The sequence below is a fragment of the Peromyscus maniculatus genome, chromosome X, assembly GCF_049852395.1.
Source record: "Peromyscus maniculatus bairdii isolate BWxNUB_F1_BW_parent chromosome X, HU_Pman_BW_mat_3.1, whole genome shotgun sequence".
NCBI classification, from domain to species: domain Eukaryota; kingdom Metazoa; phylum Chordata; class Mammalia; order Rodentia; family Cricetidae; genus Peromyscus; species Peromyscus maniculatus.
Window position 1 is genome coordinate 92120693 of NC_134875.1, and position 13230 is coordinate 92133922.

Here is a 13230-nt window from a genome sequence, read left to right on the forward strand (position 1 = left end):
GCTTAAAGTTTGTTTCTCTAAACCAATTGTTCAGAGAAAGCTGTCGGTAGAAGAGGTAAGGAATTTGGAATTCAGTTTTACATCTCTTGCTGAGCTTTCATATGGTTACACACTGTGAGCAGTTTAATATTAATTACAGAACATATATGCAGGCAGGGCAAGTGTGATGGTAAAGATTGTGCTTTAACGGCACTTCTGACAGCTTTTAATTTTGGGTTGTCACACAAAGGGAGTTTTATGCTTCAGGTCTATTTTGCGGTCTTAAAATTCAAAATCTCTACCTCTAGGTGGCAGCACCAGATACTTTTTTCCGTTTGAAAATTACCAGCCTTAATAAGTTCTGGTATAAGCAGTAAAACTTTCAAGTTGACTAAAACTTTGAAATATTCTATGATAATTTGGTTAAATTACTTCGTGTGTTGGTTATGTTTGGGATTTGCTCTACCCTGAGTTTTCAAGTTTCCTACAAGGATTGTGATCCTTTTTCTTTTTTTTAGAACATGGCATAGTATGTCTACTTTAAAAATGTAAATCCTCTTCAATTTTCCTGCTACATGTATAACTCTCCTTCCAAGAATACCACTTGTTTAATGATGTTTTTGTATTGAAGTAGTAAGTACAAAGACTGTCGTATGCTTAATACTTTAAAGTTAATCACACTTTATTTTTCTTTTGTGTTTTTAATAATTAACAAGAACCATAGCTAAGCGAATACAAGATTAAAGCTTCTTCCACTGAAACAGTTCAGCTTCAGAATGAATCTGAAGTAATTAACTGGGCCAGATGGCATAGTTACTGCCATGGGAAGATAACAGTCATTTGTGGAAGTCAACATTTAGAGTAGATATTGCATAGGACCTGATTTTTTTTTTTCTCACGGTCAGACATTTGTTGGTTGTGCTCTGTAAGTAGCAAGATAGACTATGTCCATTTTTGGTTAGCCCATCGGGCAGTAGGCTGACTGCCTAGCTACTAGTGTGCTCAGGAGTGCCAAGTGAAACAGGGCTGATCAAGGAGGCTAGGGAACAGCCCTTGGTTAATTGTGCATATGTACAATCCAACAGGGTTTTGTTCCTTTGTTTGGGCAGCGTGTAAGAATCCTGCCTTTTAGAAAACTATCTCCCACTCCTCCTTTAAAGTTAAAATTACTATTGGAAATTGATTAACAATTATACATTCAGAAAAGTTAAAGCTGCTTTCTCATAGCTACACATTAATCAATACATTCTGTAAATACCCTCTGTATTCACAACTAGAGATTAATAAACTAGGTGGATTTATCTGTTACTATAGACAGCAGACAACCTCACTTATGAATGTGGTTTCTCACATTCAGTTCCTCTGTCCTGTTTAAATATGAGGGTATGTTTTGTCCATATTTTGCTAAACTGTTGTTTTTCTAGGAGGCAGATAATTTGTAAACTAAAAATGATAGTCTTGACATGGGGCAAGTGCCATATATCACAGTAATATATCACTTATTTTATGGATTGTTCTGAAAAAATATTTAAATTTTTTTCTTATACTGTCATTAGGAGATACTTTTAATTTCTATGAAGCGTAGTTATTAACGTCATGTGTAGCATGAATGTGTGTTTCATGTGAATATAGTCTGGATTAAATGGCGTCCATTTACTACTTTGTGTTGTATTCAAGTGTGGTTTATTAAGTGTTTAACATGTAGTGAGTACCATTAAACTAGGCTTACACTTTTATTATCTCATTTGAAATTCAAAACTGTATGGCTGGTGGTGACACTTCCATTTTCTGGGGTGAGAAAACACTGAGACTCCAGATCTATTCCTTGTTTGCCACCTTGCTACTCTAAAAACTTTTTCCTCAGAAATTTGTAATTACTGTCTGTCACTTGATGACTGACCAAAGAGAATTTAGGAGTTTGAATTTTAAATACAAATACAAGTAGTAAAATTTGACAGATAGGCTTTGAACAGGGGAAAATTAAATTGGTAAAAATGTTTCATTTCTTTAGTTTGTGGAAACAAGGTAGTATAAACCATGGATTTATTTATTGTGTTGTTTCAAATGAAATATAGAGATTACATTTACTTTCAAAGCTGTGGTGGGTATGTGGACTTATGGAATATGTAGATCCATCTTTTTATGCATGTTTTAAATTTGAGTTCTAAACATAGAAAAAAGGTGTTGCACTTTGCCTCATTGCTGCTACTAAATTACAACCACTGAATTACACTGCAACATACATGCTGTTAACTATTGAGCCAAGATGAAATCGACCACTGCATTTGCATTGAAATCAAGATTTGCAGTTGTGTCTGCATTTGAAGGAGTTTAATGGCAGTGAACCTATTTTCTTCAATGGGAATTTTGTTTTGTTTCCTTTTAATGGTTGCACTTTGAGTATAATAACAGCATAATTATTTGAGTTTTTAGTTTAACTTGAATAAAAACCATCCTATGAAATGCTTTTGAACCTGTATGTCCAGTGTTGTGTTACACATTGTGTTGATAGTTACTTGTTTGATTCATTATCTCTTATAAAAAGAGAAACAATTTGTCCATGTGATCTTGAGCTCAAATGGTTTTACCTGTGTGTGCATGAACTTGAAAACCATTCCTTTGGGAGGATATACTTTGGAGGTATTTTATTCTGGATGAATAATCTTTTTTTTTGGCTTGATAGGACTTGACTCGACTCAATTTAGAGTTCATCAGTATCACAGAGATGAAGAGAATGATGCTCTACTTGGTGGTCCAGCACAGCTGACTGATGAAGAGAAATACAAGGACTGTGAAAAATTCAAATGCCTTTGTCCTACATGTGGAACTGAAAATATTTATGATAATGTCTTTGAAGGCTCGGTTAGTTTTTTGTTGTTGTTGTTGTTTCTATCTTTCAGTTTGTTTGAAAACTAGTTCAAAGTGCCCTCCCCTACAATTTAGGGTCTATGAAGGTAACCTAGATGTTGTGTTTATGTCTTTAAAGAATTTTTGCGCCGGGCGTTGGTGGCGCACACCTTTAATCCCAGCACTCGGGAGGCAGAGGCAGGCGGATCTCTGTGAGTTCGAGGCCAGCCTGGGCTACCAAGTGAGCTCCAGGAAAGGCGCAAAGCTACACAGAGAAACCCTGTCTCGAAAAACCAAAAAAAAAAAAAAAAAAAAAAAAAAAACAATTTTTGCTACATGAATTCTGCTTTTCGAACTTCATTTCTGCTGAGACATGCTTAATTGAATGTGCTTTAATAATTGTTTTTGCCTTCCTAGAGTTCGTGACCTTAGTTTTAAAATGAACTCTTAAAAATTCTAATTATCTCAAAATATTTTTATTGGAACTCCTTAATTGGTAACCTGTATTCCCTATTCCCAGCCCCCACTTATTAAGCTAGAGCAATACTTGCCTGTATCTTAACAAGAATTAGACGTTTTGGGAAAGTTTTTGTTTGTCTTTACATGTTGCTCTTACCTCCTTTTTTCCCCCCAAAGGTACTCTTATTATCTTTTCCCTGGTCTTTCCATATCAGACGTTTAAAAAAAAATCACAAGGAGACATTCCTGTCAAGAAGTACTGCCAAAAAATGTATCATTGACCTTGGATCAGAACTTGAATCTTAGCCAATTCAGTTGATTTCACTGCAGTGTTATAAGCGTGCTAGCCATTGGCAAATGAGTAGGCAGCAGAACTCTGTGAAACCTTGAAACTGAAAGAAAATACATCCTTTATCTAAATTAAAAGTAATTATTTTAAGTTAATTTGGACAAACAGCAGATGTTTTACATTTTTTTAAAATCAAAACAAAGCAGCTTTTGGAAGCAAGTGCAAGGAAGAGGCAGACACATATCAGCAATACTTGCTAAATCCTTGAGTTTTGCTTCATTACAGCTGTAAATAAGATAGTTAATTGCATGGAGGCTTGACGACTTGCAGATGGGCTAACTGTGGAAGAGCCGATGTCAAGCTCTGAAATCTCTTCCACCTGGAATTTCTTAGCTTGTCGGGTAGGGTTATGCACCAGATTGGAGCAGGAAACCAACCAAGATGTTTAAGTACCCAGAAGGAAAACAAATGCTCCAGAAACCCCAACAGTTTTCCTATATCTTATATTTGTTTTGTCTTTGTTTAAAACAAATCATGACACAATAGAATGTTTCTCCAACTGCTAATAGTTACTTGTCCAGATTTATACTCTTATTGAAGTCTTCTTTTCCCAAATATATTTCAATTCTTTTCCAGCACAGAAATTTTCGATTTGCCAATCTGGTGATAAATGAGATTGCTTTATTGTTCTGTAGTACAATCCTTTTAAATTTTATATTTTGCTGCCTAAAATTCAGTTGGTGCAGTAACAGCAAACTAATGTCATATAAGGGCTCTTGCTTTATCTTCAAGTTTGGAATGAATGAGTGCAAATTAAAATTTTTGATCAGTGTCTCTAGAAGAATGTTTATTTTGGGTAACATGATTTCTCTGATATTTTCGGAGGGGAAGTGGCCGTATCCGTAAAGCCTGTCTTGCATGGAATGTAAAATAGTGAGTTTATGGTTTTCCTTTTGACTTTGTACTCCATTGCGATGATAACCAAAGAGTATATGCCACGTACTTCTAAAGGAGGTCTTAAGCTATAAGTAGTGGATAAAGCAGAGTTCAAAACTCACCTCCAAAAGTATTATGCACCAAGAAAAGAAATGAAACTTTTAAGCATAAAATACTTTCTGGTAATAACCTTTTCTGTACTTGTTTGTCCTGGCTTCTGTAGGGAATTGATATGGAGCCCAGCCTGTATCGTTGCAGTAATGTTGATTGTAAGGCTTCACCACTCACCTTTATGGTACAGCTGAGCAACAAATTGATCGTGGACATTAGACATTGCATCAAAAAGTACTATGATGTAAGTATCTGTAAGAAGACTTTACACATTCAGTTTACTGAAGTATAATAATTGTTTTATAGTTTTTGATGTAAGCGGAAAACATTTGGGGACAATTCATAGTAAAATATTATTAATAAAATGTTACAGACTGTAATTTCACATTTACATTTACTTGTGTGTTTGTGTGTGGGGGGGGTGATGTTAGTGCAGGGTGGTGCTTGTATGGTGTTTAGATGACAACTTGAGGGAGTTGGTTCTCTCTTTCCATCAAGTTGATCCCAGGGGACCAGACGCAGGTAGGTAGGTCATCAGGCTTTGGTGACAAGGCCTTAACCAAGCCATGTCACCTGCTCAACGTATGAAATTTTAGTCTAGTAATGTGACAGCAAGCTCTTTCATTACTGAAGACTATTTTAAAGATTGAAAGTTGGGTTTTAAGAAAAGTGAAAATGTATTCAGAAATTTTATTTTCATTTATTATTGCCTAAATAACTAAATTAAATGGTCACTCAAATCTTTGGCTAGAATAGGAAAAACACCAATGTTGCCTATCTCCAGTAAGTAGAGTCATGATATTATGGGTAATGATTTTACTAGGTTGACCACTACCCAGTATTTTGTGTTCACATGACAATCTAAGCCAATCTCTTGGTTAGTTTTCTGAAGAAATGGAAAGGAACATCTTTTAAATTGAAGTGCAACTTGAGAATTCAAAGAGAATATCTCATTTTTTTAATATATGTACAGTAAAAATCCCAGAAGACTAAGTAAGCTTTCTTTGCTTTTATTCTGAGTTTTGGTTTGTTTTCTTAACACATTTCTGATGAATGTGTTTTTTTCTCCTTAAAAATTAAATTTTAAAAAGACTGTACATTTCTCATTTTTCTTAGTGTGTCATATCACTTATCATATCAATAAATTTTCTGTCAATAAAAAATTATCTTTTTAAAAAGCTGTTTTGAGCTATACAGAGAAACTCTGTTTTGAAAATGAAAAATAAAAACAATAAAAAAGGCTGTGTTGACAAGACATTTAAAAAAATGTTCAGGTATTATTAAGTAAGACCCATGACTTCCTACTTGTTTATTAAAATGTAACATTGCCTTTACTTCTTTGAAACACATGTGAAGTAATTTGAAACATGTTTCACATAATAAGAAATATAACTCATTATATAAAAATGGATATTAGTTCATTAAGATGAAGAATGAGAACACAGAGTCACATTGTGATTTGGCATAGAATAGTTTGTATTTATATTTTTAAAAAGTAGGTTTGCCTTGAAGTTTTTTTTTTTTTTAAATAATAATTATGACTACACTTTGGGAAACTCTGCAAAGTTTAGTGAATAATGCTGTGCTGCACTTAATAAAGAACTGGATGGGAATAAAGGTTATCTGTGGGGTCACATTCTACAGTACATGAAACATTCATCTTATGAAATGTTAGACTTTTATTTAGCATGAAGAACCCAAATCAAAACTATTCAGCTTCTCATTTACAGGCCTCATTGAGCAAAGTATGATTCTTTACTCTTGGGAAGAATCCTAGCTTTTCCCTCTGTGTTTAGTCTATCAAAAGCTTCACCATGGAAATGTTAATACTAAAACAATGAATCTAGTTCCTTCTGTAAGAAGGAGCTATCTGTTTTGACTAAGTTGAGAATAGGAAGAAAAATGATCCATATAATTAGAATGTGCCCAAACTCAAAGATGAATTTGTAATCTAATTGTGTGTGTGTGTGTGTGTGTGTGTGTGTGTGTGTGTGTGTGTGTGTGTGTGTGTCTGTGTCTGTGTGTTAAGGTCCATAGTTACAAAAGCATTTTTAAGTTATATAATCTACTTTTAGAAACCAGGTATTTATAAAATAATGCTTTTAGAGCACTTGCTTTGTCTTGTCCACCAGCTATCTCTGTAACATGTAAGTGAAAGTTTATCTGCATTTAACTGCCCACTTGACTGTCTTTTCTAAGATATTCATGATCAAATTAGTCAAGGGTTACTCTTGTGATTAAGGGGATTGATAGAACTGTTGGTCCTCAAACTTAGAAACTTTCCTACTTTCTGATCCTAATCATAAGTGACTGGATGGGAGAAAAATAACGCCATTATTTATTTCATGGTCTCATGCTGAGGTTGTATATAAACAGTGTATCTTAAAAGTCAGTGAGAGACAGTTCTTTTTTCTGTTGTCTCTAGATGCAATGCCCCTTTTGCCAGCAGAGGGGCATGATGTTAAGTTTCTTTGTGCCTCTGTTAGTTCAGTGTGATGTATGATAATTAATGGCAATCAAACTAAAGACTGATGTAGCAAGCACATTAGAAAGGGTATTGAGAATAGTACTGAGATTAAGTGACTTTTCTTTGAAGCAGGTTACCAAAATGGCTTCTTCATATTTTGTAATATTAAAAAAATACTCACTGAACAGAAACAATTGTTTGTGGACCTTAGTTAAGAGTGTCATATTTATTTTAGTCTTAAAGTTACAGCAAAGGAATTCAATGTACACCAAGAAAAGAGATGTACACTTAGGAAGAACTTGGAGAAATTTGGTGGAATATGGCATTTAACCAAACCTGTAACCTGCAAAGGAACGTAGTTATAGATTATTATGAAATTAGGTTGCCAAGAAAAGAAATTAAAATCACAAAGTATACTTCTAAATCACTTGCCTTTTGGAAAAATGCATCATATGCTGTTATCTTCTGTCATGAATAAATAGTCCTGACTGGATGAATAAATGTGGTGTAATGTTTTTGCAAATATATATATCAGAATCAATCGATCTACATCACATCATATTCCCAACCCTTTCCATACAGTGTATCCTTGGAATTCTCATTTCCATTAACATACAAATTTCCACATGCATGGAAATGTACCAGACACTGAACAAGTGCACTTTTTTAGTAATATATTGATTTACTTAGAAATACAACTTTGTATTTTACTCCAAGGTTTGATGAAGTGTTGAAAAACTGACACAGCACAAAAACACTTTAATTCAAAATTGATTTCATGTTTTGAGGGTTGTTTGTTACTCTGTTAATACTGAACTGGTATTTCTTTTTAATCATAAGAAAGCAGATTAATCTCTAAGCTTTTAAGGATGGTTTTTAAGATTCAAGTTTAGAATGAAAAATTGATACATGACCCCCCCCCCTAAATTCTGTCCCCAGGAGCTAGCAAACACACACACACACACACACACACACACACACACACACACACACACACATACACACAGAGGTGGGGGGGGGGGGAGAGAGAGAGAGAGAGAGAGAGAGAGAGAGAGAGAGAGAGAGAGAGAGAGAGAGAGAGAGAGACAGACAAAGGGAGAGAAGCACTAGCTAATCTAAATTGGGAAATGAAGAGGGCTTTTTTTAAGCATGAAAATTTCATCATCTTGTCAGCTGGCAGAATGCCTGCTGTGTGGATTCACAAAGGCTAAGAATTACACTTTCATGAAATTTTCCTCACTAACTGCCCTGGTTAATTTGAAAGATAACCCACTGTTCTAATTCATTCCTCAATTGGGCGGTGCAGGTTTTATCTTTGATCTGACAAAGCATTTGTGTTAATCGTTTTGGCCCTCCACTAGACACTCTTGGGATTGTGCTTTTACAATAAATGTGTCTGTGATAGCTCTTTAGTCTATTATACTTACAATAGATCCATAGAACTGGTAATTAATTCTCTACTGCTTTGGAAATGGGAAGAATAGGTGTAGCTCTGTCAAGTACTGCTGGGAAGTTTGTTTAGCTGGTTCATTTTTGAAGTGTTCCCTCAACTGTCCAAAAAGCAAATCTGAGATTGAGATGCTAACCTACCCTAATGACTCTCTGATAAGTGGGAAATTCAACCCTTCTTGATACCTGGGAGGGGGTGGTGGGTCATTTACTATTAGTTACTATGTACATTAAACTCTCATTTGAATACACACATGGAGTCAAACCTTTCTAAAGGTGAAGTATCTGAAAGACACAATGATAATAGTGAACTCAAATCTGTTCACCATTCCTCATTATGCAGTGTTTAATGTGTTTGAATAGGGCAAAGTATGTTTCTTTACCAGCCTTCCTATGTTTCTAGGTACCTGCAAAAGGATGTTCCTTAGGGCTCTTTGTTATTATTTTTAAATGTTGAGATATTGCCTACCCTATATGGAACTGCCTCTCCATCTAAAAAAAAAAAAAGAATAGATGAGTACTTGCTATCAGTGTTTTAGGCCTTGATTAGTTGCTAGGGCCAGAATTAGTAGTGTAATTCCTTAGAAATTAGCTCTAAAAGGCCAGTTCATGCACCAAGGATGGATCCTGATCCTACTGCCAGGGGGCCCCTTAACCAGATCAAGCTACACAACTGACTGGCTTTTTGGAGCCCACTACCTGTGGTGGGATACCTTGCACAGCCTTGATGCAGAGAGAGGGGCTTGGACCCGCCTCTACTGAATGTACCAGGCTTTGCTGACTTCCTATGGGAGGCCTTACCTTCTTGTTGGAGGGAATGGGTGACGGGGGAAGGTTGGAGGGGTGGAAGGAGGGAAGAGGGGGATCTGTGATTAGTATGTATCACTAACAAAATTTCTTAATGAAAAATTAGCTCTAGGTTTTATAATCTCAGAATTTTTCTGAATTATTCATTTTGCAGACTGGATTTATATTTTCTTTGTCTCATCTGTGATCTTTGCCACAACCTTTCATTTAATAATGGGTGTCCTTGATGCTTAGTAACCGAGGGACCAACAAATAAAGGTTATTATTTTAATGTTTTCTTTAAATTCTTTTTTCATAATGTTACTACATTGACAGAGGGCTTATTTGTGATATACAAGATTGATATCAAGTTAACACAAAACTCCACAATTGTTTTAAGGGCCCGAAAGCATTGACAAATAGCTCTTTGTTACTGTTTTTGTATTTTACATTACTAATTACTACAACACCTCAGTAGCCTTAATTTCTTTTCTTCTCAAGCCAAGTTGGTGGCAACAAGTCAGTGCCCACAGATATTATTGTTATGATACAGAGTAGCAGCCTGCCTAAGTATAATACTTTGATTGTGTTGCTAGAGAAGTCCTGTGCCTAACTGGATAACGTGGGGAGGGTGAGAGCAGATACCTAGCTTGTTACTTTCTTACTGCCACTCTTGATATTTGTTTTAATGCTTAGTGTATTATTGTGGCAAAAGTACATTATTATTTCTTTGGGGCCCATTTTTATGTAGAATTCAAAAAGTATGCCCAAAGAATTAATATCACCCATCAAGCACTATGTTCTTAAACCCAAGATTTACTTGGAACTGCCTTTTATCAAAGGTGTAATAATGAACCAGGAATGCACATGCCTTTAATCCCAGCACTAGGGAGGCATATCGGCAGATGTCTTTTGTTGCTGTTTTTTTACTCTTTTTGGTGGGGGGCCGCCCTCAGCTCCCAAATATATCACACATGGAGGCTTATTCTTAATTATAAATGTCTGACCTTAGCTTGGCTTGTTTCTTGCCAGCTTTCCTTAACTTAAAATTATACCATCTGCCTTTTGCCTCTGGGCTTTTCCTGTTCTCTTACTTCTATAAATCTTACTCTTACTCCGTGGCTGGTTGTGTAGCTGGGTGACTGGACCCTGGAGTCGTCCTCCTCTGGGTACTTCTTTTTTCCCAGATTTCTCCTTTTATTTATCCTCTCTGCCTGCCAGCCCCGCCTATTTCTCTCTCCCGCCTTGTGGTTGGCCTTTCAGTTTTTTTATTAGAGAGTCAGGTGTTTTAGACAGTCACAGTAACACAGCTTCACAGAGTTAAACAAATGCACCATAAACAAAAGTAACACACCTTAGAATAATATTCCCCAATAGGTCTCTGAGATTGAGGCCAGCCATTTACAAAGAGTTTCAAGACAGCCCATGGCTGTTACACAGAGAAACCCTGTCTGGATAAACCAAATTTTTGTCTGAATTTGCAAATGTTACTGGACTGGACATTGTTATATATTAATGGAGTTTTTTTTTATCTGAATCTGTCAAATGTTAATGGACTAGACATCATTAATGTAATTTTTGGCTGTATATATTGTATATACTTATTGGATAGTTTTTCTTGTATTAGTTATAAGCTTTCTTTAATTTTAGACAAAAAGAGAGGAAATGTGGCGGTATTGTGTTCCCCAACATATTGTGTACCTTAATAAACTTATCTGGGGTCAGAGAACAGAAAAGCCACTAGTTAGGCAGTGATAGCACACGCCTTTAATCCTAGCATTCCAGAGGCAGAAATCCATCTGGGATCTCTGTGAGTTCAAGGCCACATTGGAAACAGCCAGGCATGGTGACTTGCGCCTTTAATCCCAGAGAGCAAGCCTTTAATCCTAGGGAGTGATGGTAGAAAGTAGAAAGGTATATAAGGCGTGAGGACCAAAAACTAGAAGCATTTGGCTGGTTAAGCATGTGGCTGGTTAAGCATTCAGATAGTTAAGCTTTCAGGCTTTGAAGCAGCACAGTTCAGCTGGGATTCATTCTGGATAAGGACTCAGAGGCTTCCAGTCTGAGGAAACAGGACCAGCTGAGGAACTGGTGAGGTGAGATAGCTGTGGCTTGTTCTGTCTCTCTGACCTTCCAGTATTCACCCCAATAACTGGCCTCGTGTTTGATTTTATTACTAAGAACTTTTAAGATTCCTGCTACATCTGGAGAGAGAGAGAGAGAGAGAGAGAGAGAGAGAGAGAGAGAGAGAGAGAGAGAGAGAGAAGTTCAGTCATTTAGCATCATAAGCAAATACCATTTATGGTGCCTAAAAGTGCTTAAACAAAACAATTTTATGGGTACCCACTGAATGAAATTAAGTAAATAAATCTGATAAATGCAAGATGAAACAGCTTCTCACTCCAGACCCCAGCAAATGTGTTCCTCACTAACTGGACACTCATCGTCATTGCCTTCGTTTATCTGTTTGAGAGCCATGCAGTGGCTTTCAGTAACACTCTGCTATTCTGCTGCAAATATTCAGTGTTCAATAACCCTCAAAATTTCTCATTTCTTACCTGTGGTGATGTGGACTGAGAGTTTTTAGGTTATAGGTTGCAATATGCAGTAGTATCACAGGTACATTAGTTTAAAATAGTTTAAACTTTAAGTAGTAGTAGAATTATTGTTGATTTCTCTGCTTCTATTTATATTTAGAACACTTAGAAAGAATGAATTAGGCTTCTTTTTTTGTAAAGTCTCTAACAACGTAATTATAAGTGGTAGTAGAAATATGCAGCATAGAAGCAATAGATATCCATCTCACCAATTCAGCTTCATGGGCAGCCCAATACTTGCTGCCCAGTGAAGCTTAAAGAGGGCTGATTTCTTTAGGAATCCATAAAACCCATCCTAAATCTTAATTAAAATAAAAAGAACTTCCTGAGAACTGGTGTTTCTTCGTGCTTCACAGCATCTTATTGGGTATCTAAGCATAAATGAATACCAGGCATACCAGTATTCTAACAGGCCCAGTAATAGAGAGGATATACTTTTATTTGTAAATGGCTGATTTTTCTTAATTTATGTATGTCAAACAAGGTAATTTTGAGTTGAGTATAACATTTTGCTGCAACTTCATGGTGTGTTCCCACAGTAAAACTGAAAAGACAGGGCTTTGATGATAGTCAGGGTTGAATCTCATTGTAAGAAAATGTATTAGTGTGCAAATCTAAGTAAATCATAGGTCACCCCATCCTCTAAACCATGCCAGATAGGAATTCTATACAAGCAATTAATCACGGGATAATGTTTGCTATTTCAAAGAGTTCTAGTAAGCAAATAGCGTTAGGTACAGCTTGCCATTTGACTTTTTGTAAAATAACCAACATTTGTCTGTAGTTCCTTTAGTTTTATTTCATTTAATCCTGACCAGATGCTGTCAATTATTTTTGGTAGGCTCAAAACTTGAACATGATCCTGTGGAACTAGTAGGATATTCACACCAAATTTGGACAGGTCCAACCACACAATAAACAGTACAAACTGTGCCAGGTCTGACTGTGCCCACCCAGTAGTAGTCTGGCCCACATGTATTGAACCTGGACTTTCAGCAACTCCTGATACAGTTTACAGCTTTTTGAAATGCTGAGGAAATGCCACATGAGTTGTCAGATATTTGAAAACAATTAGGGAAACCCAGAAAACTGCTGAAACAGTAGAATTCCGTTCTTCAGTTTGATTTCATTAACCTTGTCTATTTAGGGAGAACTCAACTTTGAGCCTAACTCCAGTCATCTAAAGCTGCTATCTTGTAGTAAAGTAAGAAATTGAACCAGAATAAATTTCATTTAACCTTTCAAAAGTGAGATTTTTTTTTTCACACCACTGACCTCTGTGTCTTAAAGGAGCAAAGGGACTAACTATC

At 36.1% G+C, this 13230-nt stretch overlaps 1 protein-coding gene across 1 annotated transcript in view; it reads left to right on the forward strand.

Annotated features, from left to right (window-relative positions):
- Pola1 (DNA polymerase alpha 1, catalytic subunit) overlaps positions 1 to 13230 on the forward strand; it is a 332579-nt gene that overhangs the window by 166974 nt on the left and 152375 nt on the right. The window contains exons 33-34 of the mRNA XM_006990119.4: positions 2663 to 2841; positions 4734 to 4865. Coding sequence (XP_006990181.1) covers positions 2663 to 2841; positions 4734 to 4865 — 311 coding nt within the window. The remainder of the gene's footprint in view (positions 1 to 2662; positions 2842 to 4733; positions 4866 to 13230) is intronic.